The sequence below is a fragment of the Vulpes vulpes genome, chromosome 10 (genome assembly GCF_048418805.1).
Source record: "Vulpes vulpes isolate BD-2025 chromosome 10, VulVul3, whole genome shotgun sequence".
Taxonomy (NCBI): domain Eukaryota; kingdom Metazoa; phylum Chordata; class Mammalia; order Carnivora; family Canidae; genus Vulpes; species Vulpes vulpes.
The window spans coordinates 73700495-73720676 of record NC_132789.1 but is presented as its reverse complement, the minus strand read 5'-3'; the positions used below and the strand labels follow the sequence as shown (position 1 = coordinate 73720676).

General features: G+C 34.4%; 1 protein-coding gene across 10 annotated transcripts in view; it reads left to right on the top strand.

The window, feature by feature from the left end:
- Window positions 1-20182, top strand: part of CDK17 (cyclin dependent kinase 17) — a 109458-nt gene that overhangs the window by 68999 nt on the left and 20277 nt on the right. For all 10 annotated transcript variants that reach the window (XM_072724618.1, XM_072724621.1, XM_072724625.1 and 7 more), the window contains exons 3-5: window positions 1775-1939; window positions 6963-7096; window positions 10490-10615. In XM_072724618.1, coding sequence (XP_072580719.1) covers window positions 1775-1939; window positions 6963-7096; window positions 10490-10615 — 425 coding nt within the window. The remainder of the gene's footprint in view (window positions 1-1774; window positions 1940-6962; window positions 7097-10489; window positions 10616-20182) is intronic.

The following is a 20182-nucleotide window of genomic DNA, read 5'->3' as shown; positions in this document are numbered from 1 at the left end:
ACCTGGAATAGTAGGCACACAATAAATAAATGTCCACTGACTAATTGAATGTTTTTATGATTTTTTTAAGCTATATTCCTCAAGACTGTAAAGCTCTAATCCCCAGGATAACTTTACAGAGTGACTAAAACATGTTGTCTATAGGCAGAATATATATGTATTTTATTATAATTCCAGATATGAAATATTATAACATAGAGGAAATTTTTAAATATGTTCTAGCCTATATCTTACACTATTTGACTATTTCATTTTTGCATTTGTATTATATATCTCCTCTGCATTCATTATTAAATCGTTGGTTATTTTACTAAGCTTAAGATCCCTTAAATCCTTGATCAGCCAGCTACCACCAAGGAATGTACAGGCCATGGGACACTTTAGACAGGCATTATCTGTTACTAGTTAGGTACTTTTCCTTTTTCCAGTCTGGTGTTTTACCAAAATTAGATAACTTGAGCTCTCTTTGACCCCTAAGGGCCCTTTGGGTCATCCTCCTTCTCCCATCTTCTTTTATGCAGCCATTATCAGTAGAGGTGTGGGTCATAAAGTCTTCTTGTTCTTTGTGTCTCATAAACCTTTACAGGTAGGGGAAATACCCACATCAGGAGATACTCTTGCTTCTGATTATCAACTACAAAAGAAGAGCTGGTTCCATTTTAGAGGAGAAGATATTCAGAGAAGCCTAGTTCCTTTTAAAATTCCTTGATTACTACCAGTAAAACATAATTCTAATACAAAAGACTAATTATTTGTCATAGAAGAATGTATCATGTCTTTAACCTATTTTAGAGCTCTTCCTTAGAGGTGGAAAGGAATCCTGAGATTCCTCATAAGCATTACAAAACAGGATTTCAATTACAATTAAATAAATTTAATTACAATTAAATATATAATTACAATTATATATAATTACATATATAATACATATATAATTACAATTAAATAAATTTTAAGGTTTATATTTTTTAAATGTTTCTGCTTGTGTATACATTTGTAATTTCTTTAAAAAGCGAAAACCTTGGGCAACCTGGGTGGTTCAGCAGTTTAGCACCGCCTTGGGTCCAGGGTTTTGTCCTGTCCTGGAGACCCGGGATCAAGTCCCACGTCGGGCTCCCTGCATGGAGCCTGCTTCTCCCTCTGCCTGTGTCTCTGCCTCTCTGTCTCTCTTTGTGTCTCTATGAACAAATAAATGAAATCTTTAAAAAAAAAATAAATAAAAAGTGAAAACCTCTTTATATTGAAAGTCCTAAATTTTGGGTAATAAATTTCAGAACCTCTATATTGATCTGTGCTTAAGTACTTCTGTGCTTAACCACTAACTGACGTACCTTTTGAACGTATAGCAAATAAGGACATAAATGCATTCAGGCCAGGACCATGTCATTTATATACTCTAGCATGCCTAATTATAAGGGATATTTGAGGCAGTTAGTAAATGTACAGTAGTTTGGAAATAAGCTTGAGATACATTAAAATAAGCAAATGGTTGAAATCTGTGGACTGTATTAGTAGTTTTATGATTGCTAACCAATTTTGGTTATTTCCAAAAGTGGATATTTAAGTGATTAGACTACTTTCAAATATTAAAGTGTTTTCTGTGTTTTTTCATAGAAATTATTTAATTCTGTTTCTTTGTATAGACAGCCAAAGAACTCTTAAATGTTACTAATCTCATAAACCTTTTGTTTTCTGTTTTGCTTTCTCAATCCTTCTCATGTGATCCTGGATCTTGGGCTGCTAATGGAATGATTTTGGATACTGTGAACCACAGAGCCTATTGTGAAGAATGGCAGGCCTCCAACCTCTCACAGTATGCATTCCTTCCTTCACCAGTACACAGGGTCCTTCAAGAAGCCCCCATTGCGGAGACCACATAGTGTTATTGGAGGAAGCCTTGGATCTTTCATGGCAATGCCCAGAAATGGAAGCAGATTAGGTAATTTAATGGCTTTTTTTTTAAATTTTCTTACTGTAGATCATATACATAGCTATTGTTAGAGTTGTATGGAAGTCAGCTAGCCTTCATTATCTGATTTTTTTGTAAACTAAAAATCAAGGTGAAAATAACAGAGATAGCAGAAAGAAGGCTCTACAGAGGTACTAGTGCTGACACTACATAGGAGTAATATTTGAAAACCTATCCATCAGGAAGAAACAAAACCCTTAGGAAATGGATGCAAAATTTCAAAATGAAATCTTGAAGATCGTGCTTAATTTAGGGTCTTACCATAGTAATTCCAGATCATCGCCATACAAGAGCCCAGTGCAATGATTTGTATACATGAATGTCACCTGAGCTGCTATTCTTATATCACTATGTCGTTCTAAATATTTAGGAAAGATACATACCTGCAAGTTTCTGTTTATTTCTCTGGTATTTTTTGATAGCATCTTACTATCGTGTTTTTATTTTTATATTTTTAAAAGGTATTTTTAAAGATTTTATTTATTTATTTGAGAAAGAGCACATGAGCTAGGGGATGGGAGACAGAGAGGGAAAAACAGACTCTCCACTGAGCAGGGGGCCAGATATGTGGGACTCGGTCCCTGGATCGCGGGATCATGACCAGAGTCAAAGGCATATGCTTAAGTCAAAGGCATATGCTTAATGAACTAAGCCCCTCAGGTGTCTCTATGTTTTGATTTTTATTTTTTATTTATTTGGGAGCCCGACGTGGGATTCGACCCCAGGTCTCTAGGATCGCGCCCTGGGCCAAAGGCAGGCGCCAAACCGCTGCGCCACCCAGGGATCCCTCTATGTTTTGATTTTTAAAATCCATTTAAGGGCAGCCCAGGTGGCTCAGCGGTTTAGCGCCACCTTTCAGTCCAGGGTGTGATCCTGGAGACCTAGGATCGAGTCCCACATTGGGCTCCCTGCATGGAGTCTGCTTCTCCCTCTGCCTGTGTTTCTCATGAATAAATAAATAAAATCTTTAAAAAAATAAAAATAAAATAAAATCCATTTAAGCATAATGATTTTATAGCCTCATGACATAAGTTTCTAAGGCTTTTTTTTGCCGCTTGCTTATCTGCTTCCTTTGCCATGGTAGGTTATTTACTCATGTGTTTTGTTAACTTGAGGAATATGAGCTTTTGAGTTTTGTTAATATGAGGAATATACAGTGGGATTTTATCTATGGGAGAAATGTAGGTCACCTTAATCCCTGCAGATGTAACTTTGTGGAATGGTGTGCTGGAATTGGCTCACACTGGTTCATGAGAGATGATTGTTAAATTTAAGGAGTTTTGCAAGCTGGTTGTTAAATATAGCCATTATTAAAATTTACATGTTAAAAACCTATAATTAAGCTAATTAAAAACAAAAGTAATGAATCTTTAAAGGTCATTATTTCCAAATTATTTTACTACACTATTACCTCTGCTTTTGGGGTTATTTCTGTTGTATCTTATAGCCAAAATTTTATGTAGCGGTATGTACATTTCTTCCCAACTCTATGCTTGGTGTTGATCATGTTGTAGCTTGAAGTTGACCATGAAGGGACCCCACCGAAATTGGAAAACATTCAGATCAGGACTTGGTTTATTGTTTTGTTGTCTAGTGGAGATTGGCAAACTTTTATGCAAAGGGCCAGATTGTAAATTTTTCAGGTTTTGTAGGCCACATATGGTCTCTGTTGCAAATTTTTCGGATTTTTAAAAATAACTCTTTAAAGATGCAGAAAATATTTTTACCTTAGGAGCCATACAAAAACAGGTCACCTTTGCTGATCTTTGGTCTGAATTTAAGAAAGTAATATTGAAAATGTTAGTAATGCATATTCAGTTTAACAGTGTGTTATATTTGTAGCTTTTATACACTTGTGAATGGCACAAAATTGGCCATTTGAGAGGTAAATATTCTTCTAGTATACAAAAACTATTACCTGATTGAGCAAAGAGGTTGTTCACACCATTGACAAATGAGTGAAGTTTTGACATAAGCCTTCCTTGTTTAACTTTTATCTTATTAGTGGAAATAAAAATACTGATACTCATGTTGGAACTACACTTGTTTGTTAATGACACGAACAATTTCTTGGTTGAATCAGATGGTACTCAAGTATTTATTTATATAGTCTGAGATGAATGTGCTCCTATGTAGTCCTTGTGCAGTAGAACAGATTTAATTATGCCCTTTATAGGACTTTGAGAGTCTTGTCCTTTTCTTTAGGAAGCTCTCACTTGCACCTCAGACACCTGACACTTCTTTAATCCCAGTGTGGCAGCTAAACTCCCAACACCTTCTTACCAAGATCAACAACTCCTCCCTGAGAGAATGACAGACTCAATTTATGCATAACAGCTTTTGGCCCTCAGTTCTCTCTTTGTCTCTGCTTCCTGAGTACTATGCACATATTCTTGCAAACTCAGCTATATATTTTAAAGTATTATTACATTTTATTCAACATTTCCTTGAGGAAGAAAGTTTTCAGATTTTGCCAGAAAAAAGAAGACCTGGTTAAATTATCTTTAATATATTTTTTTAAGATTTTATTTATTTATTCATGAGAGACAGAGAGAGAGAGAGAGAGTCAGGCAGAGGGAAAAGTAGGCTCCATGCAGGGAGCTTGACGGGACTCGATCCCAGGACTCCAGGATCAGGCCCTGGGCTGAAGGCAGCGCTAAACCGCTGAGCCACGTGGGCTGCCCCATCTTTAATATTTTAAAAGTGTAACAGAAAAGAATCCTTGGTCTCAGATATGTTAACAGCAGATTAGGATTTAGTTATCAACACACTGAATTTTATTCCCAAGTTAATTTTTTGTTTAGATTTTAATATAAAATTTCTCCAGAAATCTTTATGTAATTGAACTATATTCTTAAATTACATATCAATCTATTAAAAGCCATCATATTTGCAACTGCTTATCATTGTGAGTAGGGATTTTCTCAATAATGTGTTTTCAAAGGACACGTGGGTGGCTCAGTTGGTTAAACATCTGACTCTTGGTTTTGGCTCAGGTCACGAACTCAGGGTCATGAGGTCAAGCCCTCCCCCAACCCCCTGCCTGGTTGGGCTCCCGAGCTGGGTCTGGAATCTGCCTAAGATGATTTCCCCCTCTGCCTCCCTGTTCCCCGCTCCTACACACGTATTTTCTCTTTCTAAAAAGAAAATAATGTGTTATCAAGACAAAAAAAATTTTAGGGAATTCTAAGACTGATTTGGATAAGTTCTTTTGGTTCATTTTTTTGTTAAACAGTTCCCATTTTCATAAGCAAATATTCATTAAAAATGCAAACTTGTAACTAAAATACTACTTTGTTTTACATATTGGTGTTTCATATAACATTTCATTTGAAAGAAAAGGTGCAGTTATATAGAACATTTTTTGATTTGTAGTTAATATTCAATTTATTGGATTATTTTTTGAGCACCTTCTAAATGCCAGGCACTTTGTTAAGTTTGGGGAATACTAAAGTGAATGAGCTAAATCCTGCCCCAAGGGATCTCATAACTTGCTATAAAATCATATGAAACCAAAAAATGCACTTCAGTGCAGTAGATGTGGTAAGTGTGGGCACAATAGTCATCTGTGTCTGAGTGTAGAAAAGATTTCACTGATGACAAATGAACATAGTTTTTTTTTTTTTTTAACATAGTTTTGAAAAATAAGTATGAGTTTACCAAATTGGTAAATTGGGGAAAGGCATCTCTTATGAATAAAAGAAAGAGGAGAAAGTGTGTTGTGTTAAAACATTCTAGCATGAAGCAATATGATACTTCTTGGGAAATGAATAATTGTATAAAGAAAAACAGTAGTAAGAAATGTGTTTGAGATCTAGTATTTGTTTCTGCTGGGCAACTCTTGCTAGATGAATTACAGGATGATTGACAAACACAAATGTAAGCAGGTATACAAGTTTGTTTTTAATGTATTTCCAGATGGAATTAATCTTCCTCCTCTCCCATTTAACTTTTATCATTAATTAGAAAACAGAAACAAAAATCACCACTTTGATAATTTAAATATGTTTTTGCCTGTTTCTATAGTTAAATAGATAATCACTGAATAATTTTTGAATTGTTCTTTTATTTTTAACACTGGAGAGGGGAAGCTGCATTTGTGGCTTTAAAAATTTTTTTTAAAGAATATTCAAAGAAGTAGATCATTTAGCTATAGACTCAGTAGCACCATTACTTTACAGAAAAAATACTAAACTAAATAAAAGGCTAAAGGTCAGGTTTCTATTTTAGCTCTGCCTGAGCTGTGTAACCTTTGAAAATCATTTAACCTTTCAAAGTCTCAGTTCTCAGATCTAGAAAATGAGAGAACTAAGTAATCCTTGTGTTATTTCCAGTCTGTAATTTTATTATTCATCTCCTGATAATAACTTGGTTGTTAATTTTTTTTTCATATTTTTCATAATCTCAAGAGTGTGAAGGGTTTGTCACTAGTTTCAAGACATCTGAGTTCTATTTTGCTCTATTAGCTACACACCTGGAGCAGCAGAATGTAGAATGATTTTTTTCTTTTTTAAGATTTTATTTATTGGGGATCCCTGGGTGGCACAGCGGTTTAGCGCCTGCCTTTGGCCCAGGGTGCGATCCTGGAGACCCAGGATCGAATCCCACGTCGGGCTCCTGGTGCATGGAGCCTGCTTCTCCCTCTGCCTATGTCTCTGCCTCTCTCTCTCTCTCTCTCTCTCTCTCTATCATAAATAAACAAAACAAAACAAAAAAGATTTGATTTATTTATTCATGAGAGACACAGAGAGGCAGAGACACAGGCAGAGGGAGAAGCGGGCCCAATGTGGGACTCAATCCCAGGACTCTGGGATCACGCCCCAAGTGGAAGGCAGACACTAAATGACTGAGCCACCTAGGCATCCTGAGAATGTAGGATGATTTTTGTGTGTTAGCTACCTATATCTTATTTGCAGTGATAATAAATTGTGTGATATAGTAGTGTATAAAATATATCTTTGAAGATAAATGATGTTTCCTTTTTGTGATACAGATATTGTTCATGAAAATCTAAAAATGGGATCAGATGGTGAGAGTGACCAAGCTTCTGGGACATCATCTGATGAAGTACAGTCACCTACGGGCGTTTGTCTTAGAAATCGTATACATAGACGGATCTCAATGGAGGTAACGATACACCCGCATATATGTGTTTGTATAAATACATATATACATCAAACAGTAAATGCCCATTTGAAAATTTTCATGAAGGCAAATGACATTGTAAGAAAATTGTTTCTCTGCATTAGTAAAAAAAAAAAAAAATAGCCTTGTGAATATTTCCTTTTTTCTAGTTATCTACTATTCCAAGGCAAATATACATTAATTATATTTAACATTCTGCAGAACACATATAGAATCTCTGTAAGAGAAATGTGAATTTTCAAAAATACTGGAAATTCAGAATTATACTTTAGCATTTTTCTTTTCAGAAAATATGATTTTAATTCTATTTTTGAGGTTCATCCGGATACTTAATATTTATTTTATAAATATTTTATTTCAGATTTTAAAAAAAGATTTTATTTATTTATTCATGAGAGCTACAGAGAGAGAGAGACATAGGCAGAGGGAGAAGCGGGCTCCACGCAGGGAGCCCGAGGTGGGACTCGATCCTGGGTCTCCAGGATCATGCCCTGAGCTGAAGATGCTCAACCACTGAGACATCCAGGCGTCCCTTATTTCAGATTTCAAACTGTGTACATAAAATAAGCACTACTTTTTTTTTTTGCTTTATATTATAAATAATGGATATCATTGCCTTGATGGCTTATTATACCTACCAGTTTCTATAGAACATATAAGTTATGTCTTCATGTAAAAGAATAGCTCAGGTATAACCTTGAGACCAAAGTTGATTATGAATGTTATTATTTCAGTATATACTATAGTTTATAAAAGTTTTCTCCAAAACAATTGAAAGTGTTTTGAATTAAGAATATTGTTATTTAAAAATACATAATTTTAAAAAGAATATTGGGGTTTTTGTTTTGTTTTTGATACTTTTGAGTTGAGATTACAGTGCTTAGGTATCTGTCCCATTGGCTGATTGCATTTTCATTGATTAAAGATTGCTGCTAAATCAGTTCAAAAAACAGTATCAGTTTTCTAAATGATAAATTAATATTTTCAACTCTTGAGATCAACTTGCTATCTATTCATATCACTATATTACAATAATAAAATTATTTTTCTTCATATATATAATTTTTTTATGTTTAAAAAGTTTTTTTTACTATTAGGATTTTTATTAGGATTTTAATTAGGATTTTTTTTTTACTATTAGGACTTTACTATTGGGGTTTTTATAAGGATTTTTTTTTTTTTTTTAACTCTTAGGACTCTCAGTCTTCATTGAGCTATATTTATTTTTTGCTCCATTATACCTACATGGTATAATGTCTAAGTAAATTCCATGTGGAATTTACCAGCGAAAGGACTCAGCAAAGGTGATAGTCCATTGATGATATTCTTTCTTTTGTATAATAGCTGAAAAGACTTCTTTCTTAACATCTTCTGCATCTTGCATAGATATATATATATATATATATATATATATATATTCTTGAATGTTTTTGGATTCTGTATATACTTCTAGATAAGTTTTAAATATTTTGTTCTTATAATAATGTTATTTGATTTATTTGGGATTATGTAAAATGTAAAACTAATATGGGAGAACCATTATATTTTTATTATTTAGTCTTAGCATTTGGGAGTATGGTATATATTTCTATACTTGAGTCATATATCTCTCAGTAAATTTTTACATAATTCCTATACATCTCAATTTTCTACTATTTTTTACTATTATGGATAGTAGGGATTTATTTTTTATAGGATTTATGTTTCTTGGTGTGACAATATAGGCAAGATTCCCTTTTGAGTTTCTCCCAGTTCACCTTTATAACTAAATGGAATAGAAATACCCCTTCCCATTTTTTTTTTTAAAGAGCCACCCTTGTATCCCTAGAATAAATCCCACTTAATTGTGGCAAATGATATATATAATATATTAAATATATATATGTGTGTGTATGTGTATGTGTGTGTGTGTGTGTGTGTATATATATATATATATATATATATAAATTAGCTCTATGCCCAGCATGGCCAGGCACTCCTGATTTTTTTAATGTATTGTTGGATCTGATTTGCTAATGTTTTTTGTGGGATTTTTGCATATATGTTCAGAGATACTGGCTTGTAGTTACTTTTTTGTGGTGTTTTTATCTGGTTTTGGTATCAGGATAATGCCAGCCTCATAGAATGAATTTAGAAGGTTTCTTTCCTCTTCTATTTTTTTTGGAGTAGTTTGAGAAGGATAGGTATTAACTCTTGTTTAAATTTTTGATGAGATTCATCTGTGAGACCAGTCTGGTCCAGAGCTTTTGTGTGTTGGAAGTTTTTTGATAACTGATTCAGTTTCATTGCTGGTAATTCTTGTTTTCAGATTTTCTTTCTCATTCAGTTTTGGGAAGTTGTTATATGTTTCTAGGAATTTATGCATTTCTTCTGGGTTGTCCACTTTGTTGGCTTATAATTTGTCATTAAATTCTCTTATAATCCTTTGCTTTTCTGTAGTGTCGGTTGTTATTTCTCATCTTTCCTTTGATTTTGAGCCCTCTCCTTTTTTTTTTTGATGAGTCTGGCTAATGGTTTATCAGTTTTGTTGATCTTTTCTTTTTAAAAAATGTATTTATTTGAGAGAGAGCATGCATACTCGTGCATGCGGAGGGGAGGGGCAGACAGAGAGGGAGAGAATCTCCAGCAGACTCCCTGCTGAACACAGGGCTCTACACCAGGCTCTATCTCACCACCCTGAGATCATGACCTTAGTCAAAATCAAGAATCAATGCTTAGCCAGCTGAGCCACCCAGTTGATCTTTTCAACAAACTAGCTCTTACTTTGATCTGTTCTCTCTTTTTTTAAGTCTCTATTTCATTTATTTCTATTCTAATCTTTATTTCCTTTCTTCTAGGTTTGGGCATTTTTCTTTTTCTAGCTGCTTTATGTGTAAAGTTAGATTGTTTGAGATTTTTGTTGCTTTTATTTCTTTCCATTGATATAGCAATAATAAAAGATTTCAGTTGTCTCACTGTGTTGCATATAAAACCTTACAATACCTGCTTGGTTAGGTATTTAAACTGGTCACATTTTGTGGTAGTCTTTGTCTCTTCCTACATGGTATAATGTCTAAGTAAATTCCATGTGGAATTTACCAGCGAAAGGACTCAGAAATAACTGGGTTGCAGAGTACCATTTCTGTAGAATTGTTATATACTTTTGCTTACAGTAAAATTGTTATATATTTTTGCTTACAGTAAATGTATTTGCATTCAGATATTATATATAATCAACAGGGTAACTTTGAAACTTTAATAAAACTTGTCAGTTACTTACCATTAATAAATAATATAGTAGAGCCCATGAACTCAAAAGTGAAATGCCTTTGTCTCTTCTATTTGTAGTTATCTATAAATACCTTTTTTCCTTTTTACCTTTTTACCTTTTTAAAGGACTTAAATAAGCGATTATCACTGCCTGCAGATATCAGAATACCTGATGGATATCTTGAAAAATTGCAGATAAACAGTCCACCGTTTGATCAACCAATGAGCCGAAGGTCTCGTAGAGCTTCTTTAGTAAGTTTTCAATCTCCTGTACCTATGCCATTAAATCTGTTGGATTATCTGTATGTAAACATTTTAGATTAATTTTTATATTTACTTTTTGAATAACTAAATTTTAATGCTTTGCTTTTTGGATTTTATTGTTTTTCAATTCTTTTGAATTTAAAGATGCATATTGCAATACAATTTAAGCTATATTCTGTCTTATTTTCTGAAGAAATTTTATTGATATAATTTAGAAGTATAGTATATATATTAGATATACAAATATATATAATACAGAAAAGAACGTAAACCATAATTGTACATAGCTAAATGTATTTTTCCAAAGTTAACATACCTGTGTAACTAGTCTCCAGATCAATAAAAGAAAATTCAAGTTCCCCAGAACTCCCTCCTGCCACCTCTCTGTTCACTTTCTGCTCCCACTTCCTCAACTGTAGCCACATTCCTGCTTTCTAATGCCAAAGATTAGGTTACATATGTTTCCTATTGTTTTGGTTATATTATCCTTATAATTTTCTTACTGACTCAAAAGACTTTCTCAAATTTTCATTTACATTAACATTCTTATTTTTAAAATGCTTTTGTGATTTCTGATTATTCATAAACTTTTGAACTTTAATTATGACTATATAAATTACTAAAATACATTTTATACAAATACATAAATATGTGTATTTAAGTTTATATTATACAATATGCATGGAAGAATAGAGTATATATTCTGTTTTTGGCTGGCCTATTTTGCTGAATGTTATGCTCTTGTTTCATCTGGTTTATTCCATATACTTATAGTTCATTTGTTCTTATTGTTGCATGGTATTCCATTGTACACTATACTTCATCCAGTATCCTTCTGATGGACATTTAAATGTTTGGGTTGTTTTTAGTTTTTAGTTAGTACCAAATAGTGGTTCTGTCATCATTCTTGTACATGTATTTTGGTTAATGTGTGTAAGCATTTTTGTTGGGTGCATACCCAGGAGTGAAACTGTTAGATCTAATTGTGCGTATATGTTCAGTTTTCCTAAACATTGTTAAAAGAGTTTCCAAAGTTGTCATACCAATTTACACTCACATCAATATTTGATAGTTGTTTATTCTCCTTAGCCAACTTTTGATATTGTCTTTTTTTTTTTTTTAAATGTTTTTAAACTTTTTTGGTGAGTGTGTAGTGTGGTTTTACTTTGCATTTTTCTGATGACTAAGCTGAACACCTTTTTTAATGTTTAATGGTCATTTAGATATACCTTCTTTTGTGATTTAACAGCTGAAGTCTGTTTTCTGCTTTTTTCTTATTGATTCATGAAAATTCTTTATGTATTGTGAATAAAGAAACTGTGAATTACATGTCTTGTAGATATCTTCTCCTAGCATTTAGCAACCGACCCTTGCAGTTGCAATAAACATTGCTGATTGAAAGGTCAGCTTTCCCTGTTGCAATGTCACCTTTGATATAAGTTCAGGTGGTTGTGTATTAAGGATCTCTTATGGATGCCTCTAGCCCTATAGTAGAGGGGCACACAAAGTGCTATGGGAGGGGATGCCTGGGTGGCTCAGTGATTTAGCGCCTGCCTTTGGCCCAGAGCATGATCCTGGAGTCCTGGGATTGGGTCCCACATTGGGCTCCCTGCATGGAGCTTTATCTTTCTCTCTGCCTGTGTCTCTGCCCCCACCCCCCACCCCCGTGTCTCTCATGAATTAAATAAATAAAATCTTTTTTAAAAACGCTGTGGGGGATCCCTGGGTGGCGCAGCGGTTTGGCGCCTGCCTTTGGCCCAGGACGCGATCCTGGAGACCCGGGATCGAATCCCACATCGGGCTCCCGGTGCATGGAGCCTGCTTCTCCCTCTGCCTGTGTCTCTGCCTCTCTCTCTCTCTCTCTGTGACTATCATAATTAAATTAAAAAAAAAATATTTAAAAAAAAACGCTGTGGGACAACAGAAGAGATAGCAAGTAGAACGGCTTTGTGTATCACAGACTTGCAGAGGAGATAGTACTTGAGCTGGCTCTAGGATGGGTAGGAACTTGTCAGGTTGACAATAAATAGAAGGGTATTCTAAGCAGAGGAAACTTGATGTATTAATACCCACAAGTATGAATGTAAGTATGTTGGGGAAATTATAACTGATATGAAGGGTAAATGTGGGATAATATTAAAGGATAGGGATTAAAAGAATAGGATAAATCCAGACCATTAAAAGCTTTGGCCATCAGGCCAGGCAAGGAGTCTGAACTTCATTCATCTCATGTAATGGACCTCAGAGTTTGATTTAAACAAGGGCTGATGAAACATTTTTGTTTCAGGACCATTAAAGGTAAAATAGGCAGGACCTCTGATACTCACCTGAACTTTGTGTCTGAAGAGCAATTGATGAGGATTCCTGAATTGCTAGCAGTTGTTATTCTTTTTATATTTTATATCATGGAATGTTTTTATCCACCAAAAACTTCTGTTTGGTTACATATTCTAAAGAGTAAAATTACCTTATGCTGTATATAACATGAGCACATTGTTATTTAACATTCATCAGTGTATAATAAAGTAAAACTATAGTGCCAGCTTGATTTTGGTATTATAGGTTATGGTCCTCATAGTTTTGCATCACTGCCTAAGACATTTTTATTTAAACAGCTTTGCCATTTGATTACCTCGTTGAAAGTGTTCTTTGGCTATCGATTTTTATCAAAGATTAGTGCTTAAGATAAATTTTGGAGTTATTTAATGTTCAGATTGAGATTAACAATATGATATATTCACATAATTCTTAAAACTGTCCCTTATGAGCTTTTTCAGTCTGCACTAAATTAAGGAAAACAGTGCCCTCTAATGAATATTAAGTGATGGAGTTTTTAGTGTGGTTTAGTATTCCTACCTAACTTCCTTGGTTTTTGATCTAAAGTGGTTTATGGATTTCAGATTAATTATACCAGCTGTGTTTTGGTTTCTACTAATGCACCCTTTTCATTATTCATCTGCCTTGCTAAAATAAACCATGGTCTCTTGTGAAGTATATTAGAAAATTATTCTTCACTACCTTAGGTTTAGGTATGAAGGGGGAAGGGCTAGAGAATAGATAGAAAGGGTATGGGAAAAGAAATATATCCTTCACGTGTGTTAGAGCTCATGTTTCCGTGGATAATATACTTTTTTTTTTTTAAGGTTTATTTATATTAGAGTGAGAGTGCACACGCTCATACAAGCAGGAGGTAGGGCAGAGGGAAGGCTAAAGAATCTCAGGCCGACTCAGTGCTATGCTGAGATCATGACCTGAATCAAAATGAAGAGTCAGATGCTTAAGCCACTGAGCCACCCAGGCATCTCTAGATAATAAACTCTTTATCTAAAAAAGCAATGTTTTCAATATAAAATATAAAATTTTAACCTTGTCTTTCTAAAACTATAAAACTTTGTTTTTGCTTATTCATTAGTAATATATAACAATATAGTAATAACATAAATCCTTTGCATAGGAATTAAGAAACCAATCACAATTCATTTTTGTTGAAAAGAGACTTACAATAGGATTAATTGGTTCTTCTATAAATTTATGATGATCATTATTGACCTCAAATGAAACCTGTTTTTCTTGGCTATCCTGTATTGTCTTTCTTTGTTTAATTCTTCCCCTCTCACTCTGCGCAGATGATCTCTCTACGTGATAAAGAAGAGAGAAGCCATTAACCAGAAACCTCCTTGCATTTTTTTAATAAGCATGCAAATTTATCTATGCCTGTACTCATTCTGATCTTTCCTTCTTTTAATATTGAGGAATTGTCTTTCTTCTATACCATCTCAGGATGCTTGAGAATATTTTTGTCATCCTGGTCTATTCATATGTATATGTTCAGTCTCTTTCTTGACTAAATTCTTCCTATTTTTATTTAATAAACTTTCTACTTTAGAATAGTTTTAGATTTGTTTTCTATAAGTTTCTTTAAATTTTTCTAATTTAAAAGATAATATTGAGTTCCCATACACATATCCAGTTACCACTATTATTAACATTTTTCATTACTTTAGTGTATTATAACTAAGGAAATCAGCATCTTGTACATTATTACTACTCCACACTATTCATTTCCCTAGTGTCCTTTTTTTGTCCCAGGATCCCATTTAGGACACCACATTACATTTAGTTATTATATCTCATATTAAAGATACTGGTTATTGAATTGATGAAGTACTATATAATATTACTAATGGTTGATTAGAAATGAAATGTTCTAACTCTTAACATTGAAACATTAGATTAGTGGAAAGCCTACATACCAATAGTCAAGATTCGTTAGAGCATTGATTCACTTAGAATGATGGCATGCTCACTGGAAGTTCCGTGAGCCTGTTAAGTGCAGCTCTAGTAGATTGAAAGTCTATATATGAAAATTTGCCTCATTATATTGTAATTAATAGGTTTTACACACTTACAGAATCTACTTGTTCCTAACAGCAAGTTGGATTCTTCAGTCATGGCTTGAGCAGTGTTATATGTACTCCTTTCTTCTTTTTCTTTTTTTAAGATTTTATTTATGTATTCATGAGAGACACACAGAGGCAGAGACATAGGCAGAGGGAGAAGCAGGCTCCCCATGGAGACTCCAATGTGGAACTCAATCCCAGGACCCCAGGATCACACTGTGAGCCAAAGGCAGACATTCAACCACCCAGACACCCCTCCTTTCTTATTCCTGAGAGTAGGTGAGAAAGTAGTGTATCAAGTCCTGATGTCCCTTAGAGATAGTAAATATATTACAGAGTATGGAAATGAGGCTTAAAATCCACTTATAATTTAATTTACTTTTGTCATATTATGTACAGAATTAAGATAGTATCATACTGACAATAACAGCAATTTTTGGAAGACAAAATTACCAAGTGGAATAAAAGTTCTCAATCTGTTTTCTGTCCCAGACAATTCTTTCTTTCTTCTTCTTTTTTTTTTAAGATTTTATTTATTCGGGATCCCTGGGTGGCGCAGCGGTTTGGCGCCTGCCTTTGGCCCAGGGCGCGATCCTGGAGACCCGGGATCGAATCCCACGTCGGGCTCCCGGTGCATGGAGCCTGCTTCTCCCTCTGCCTGTGTCTCTGCCTCTCTCTCTCTCTCTGTGTGACTATCATAAATAAATAAAAAAATTAAAAAAAAAAAGATTTTATTTATTCATGAGAGGCACAGAGAAAGAGAGGTAGAGACATAGGCAGAGGGAGAAGTGGGCTCTCTGCAGGGAGTCTGAAGCAGGACTGGATCCCAGGACCCCAGGGTTATGACCCAAGCCAAAGGCAGACGCTCAACCACTGAGCCACCCAGGTGCCCCTGCCCAGGACATTTCTATCAGTCATGCTAACTCCATAATGGGAAATGGGTGTTTGAAAAAAATCTCCCTTCGTTCCCTGTGTTTATTATGTATGCTTTGACTTTTAGGATGGCATGTATAGAACATTGGTTTTTAACCTCAGACTGCATTGCTAACATGTTAATACGAAGGAGGGCACTTGTGATAAGCACTTGTAGATAAATTATATGTAAGTGATGAATTGCTAAATTCTCCTGAAGCCAATATTACACTATATGTTAACTAGAATTTAAATAAAAACTTGAAAAAAATATTTAGAATTATGATACAGTGATTATGTTGGTAGAGCCAGAGTAATCCAGAAACCTCCTATAATGTTCAATACCACTTACAGGGTACAGTGAATTACAGGAAGGCTCTTAAAAATTATAATTTATTTTGGATTTAAAAAAATTTTCATGTGGTTAGGCTTTAAGAGTCATCTGAATAGGAATTTGATTGGGGCTGCCCAAAAAGCCAGGTATTCTCTTGGAGCAATGAAATAACAGAAAAAATTATCTTAATTTGTTTGGAAAGTAGAATTAAGGAGGTTTTTATATTTTATTAAAATATAAAGTTGGTGTATTTGGATGCCTCAGTTGCATAAGCATCTGACTCTTGATTTTGTCTCAGGTCATGATCTTGGGATTGTGAGATTGAGCTCCAAGTTGGGTTCTGAGCTCAGCAGGGAGTCTGCCTGAGGTCCTCTCCTTCTCTCTTCCTCTCTCTCCCCTCCCCGCCTTCTTGCTTGCGCTCTTTCTCTGAAATAAATAAATCCTTAAAAAATAAAATATAAAGCTTAGTGTTCAATTCCTTTAGCTATTTCTGCTTTTACAAAACTTTTAAAATATTGTAAAATAATCTAATGATTGAACTTAGTCTAGATTGTGAACTCATGAAAGCGGGAATCCTTTCTGCCTTTATTATATCCCCAGTACCTAACATTGTACTTGGTAAATGAATAAATGAGCTTTGTCCTCTGTCCTCTGAATAATTTCTGTAGGAGAACATGTCAACAAGCTAGTCATTATATCTATTGTTAATCTTGTCATGTTCAGCAGATAAAAATGCAAGCAAATTTTTCTAAAAATTCCATTTAAAGATTCAGTAAGTAATATTTAGATATAATTATTAAAGCCTTAGGCTGGAAATTATTAAATGAGGTGGTTACAGTTTATTCTGGCAAATAATCCACTAGTATAACTATGCCTTTTTTCTGAATTCTCTGCCTGCCTGCATGATGAAATTCAATAATGCTCTTTATCATATAGATTGATTATTCAAATTTAAATTCAACTTTATAGTACAGTTTTAAAACAAAGGCAAAAAACAAACTTTCAGCATATTTTAATGATCTCACTAAATGTCATTCTCTGAAGAATGAGTTTGTTAATATTTGATCATCCCTTATATACTTCATATGATACAGTAATCTCTGTAACATTTTTATCTTTACAATCTTGAATTTTTGGTCTACTTACATACTCTTTAAAGCAAATATCAGCATTTTTATCATAGCCACTGAACCATTGGTCAAAGTATATTTGGGGTTTTAAGGGAGTACCAGTATTTATTTACTTAAGATAAAAGAATGAATAAGAAAATTTCCCAACTCCTGAAAAGAAAAAGTTTCTAGCTTGTGGTCATATTTTTCTTTGTGGTTCTCATTATTATAGATAATATTTTTTCAAGGACTTCATTGTTTTGTTTATACTAGTTTCCATTTATTATCAATATATTACTTTCCCCTTCATTTAAGATATGACACTAGACTTAAAATTCATGGCAAAAGTGAAGTAGTTCCATATTTGTGAGTTTAATGAATTCTAGAGATAGGTATAAGAAAAGTAACATATTCTACCATAGTTGATGTGACCCTGGCAATTAGTGTTTTTTCAAAGTAGTTATTTAAGATCCTGTCTAAATAAGCTGTAAACAAAACATACATACACTAAAAGATTATTTAGGATCAGGGTATTTGCCACATTTTCCCTATTAAAGTTGAAAAACTTGGGGCAGCCTGGGTGGCTCAGCAGTTTAGCGTTGCTGTCAGCCCAGGGCCTGGTCTTGGAGACCCGGGATCGAGTCCCACGTCGGGCTCCTGCATGGAGGCTGCTTCTCTCTCTGCCTGTGTCTCTGCCTCTCTCTCTGTCTCTCATGAATAAATAAATAAAATCTTAAAAAAATAATAATAAATAAAGTTTAAAAACTCCATTTGTGGGAATCCCTGGGTGGCTCAGCGGTTTAGCACCTGCCTTCGGCCCAGGGCATGATCCTGGAGTCCTGGGATCGAGTCCCACGTCAGGCTCCCTGCATGGAGCCTGCTTCTCCCTCTGCTTGTGTCTCTGCCTCTCTCTCTCTGTGTCTTTCATGAATAAATAAATAAAATCTTTAAAAAAAAAAACTCCATTTGTACTTGGAAAGTATTATCTATTGTGATACTACTTTATTATTCTGCATAGTTACTGATAATAGAAAGCAAGGATTTAGTACCTCTGAGTCACATATAAGACAGCACATGGGTAGATGGTGTGTGATGGTTCCAGAATCTCATTTTTTAAGTAAAATTGTTTGAAAGTATCACATAGTGCGAAACGTCATAAAGAGTGCAAAAAGAAATTTTAGAGTCATCTGTTACTTGATCATAGTCATCCACCTATGATCAAAGCTTTTATTAGTTTAGCAAAATTGAAGTAAATACCATACGGTATTCCTCATGGCTTTTAACATGATATAATCATTGTAACAAAAGGATAAAAACAATATGTCAACTATACTAAAAACAATAAAATTTAATTTGAGAAAAAGATACCATTCTTTTTGAGGGATTTGTGCCATTTTTGGCCTTTCAAATTTGGCAAGTGATTTTAAGTCAAATTGTCGAGTATCATTTTTATTTTATTCAACACCTCTGGAAAAATTGCATATTTGAGCCTTCAGAATTGGACTAAAGCATAGTATTTAAGGATCCATTATTATTTATACAACTTTGAGAGCTGAGGTCATGTATAAAAGAACATTGTTTCCTTTCATTGGCTATTCATTTAAGGACATGAGCACAGCTCTCAATGAGAATCAAATCTCTTTAAATATTGCCTTTTTCACTAGGTACGAAGGAGTATGAAAAAGTACAAGAAGGCAATTTTAAGAATATTCTTACTCGTGTCTATTAACCTTTTTTTTTGGTCGCTGCTCTCTCAGTCCCTAAGTTTTCATCTCTATATTTTTTTCTTAAATCTTTTGTGTTGAGGTTTTTTGGTTTTAGTTTTTAAATATTGTTTCTGTAATATATTTGAATGTATTCCATCTACCTCATTTATTGACTCCATACAAAATGAGGCACACAAGCTCAAGGTTTAAAAGCAGTGGTTTTGAGAACTCACTTTTTTTTTTTTTTTTTTTTATGATAGAGAGAGAGAGAGAGGCAGAGACATAGACAGAGGGAGAAGCAGGCTTCATGCACCGAGAGCCCGACATGGGACTCGATCCCGGGTCTCCAGGATCGCGCCCTGGGCCAAAGGCAGGCGCCAAACCGCTGCACCACCCAGGGATCCCCTGAGAACTCACTTTTAAAGAATTTTTGGGGGCGGCCTGGGTGGCTCAGCGGTTTTAAGTGCCTGTCTTCCGCCCAGGGCGTGATCCTGGAGTCCCAGGATCGAGTCCCACGTTGGACTCCCTGCATGGAGCCTGCTCCTCCCTCTGCCTGTGTCTCTGCCTCTGTGTGTGTGTGTGTGTCTATCATGAATAAATAAATAAAATCTTTAAAAAATAAATACTTTTTGGGAGGATGGGGGGGGGGTTGTCAGATTTAGATTTACTGCTTCTGTGTTAGTTTCCTGAGCCATAATGGAGTATGACTTGCAATGGTCTTTTTCATTACATTTTGGTTAGAAAACCTGAAACAAATAATATTTTGTTGTTTGCAGGCCTTCCAAGGGAAGTCAAAGATTGGTAAAGGAAAGTATGTAGGAAAATTACTTATTTTGCAGTTTTGCTAAAAAAAAATCACTTAATTGTCTTTTGTAAAATCCTTTAGTATCTTACAATGACTGTGGTGTCTTAAAAATCTCAGGGCCTTAAAGTAAAACATTTTTTCATAGCAGAATGTTAACCAATCTATATAAAAAGATGGTTTGACAGTTTTAATTGTGAACTTTGATATTTTTGAACCTTTGAATGTTCCAACATTGGGTGTATTTTAAAACTTGACAGATGTTCAACAATTTAATTATAATCAGATTTAT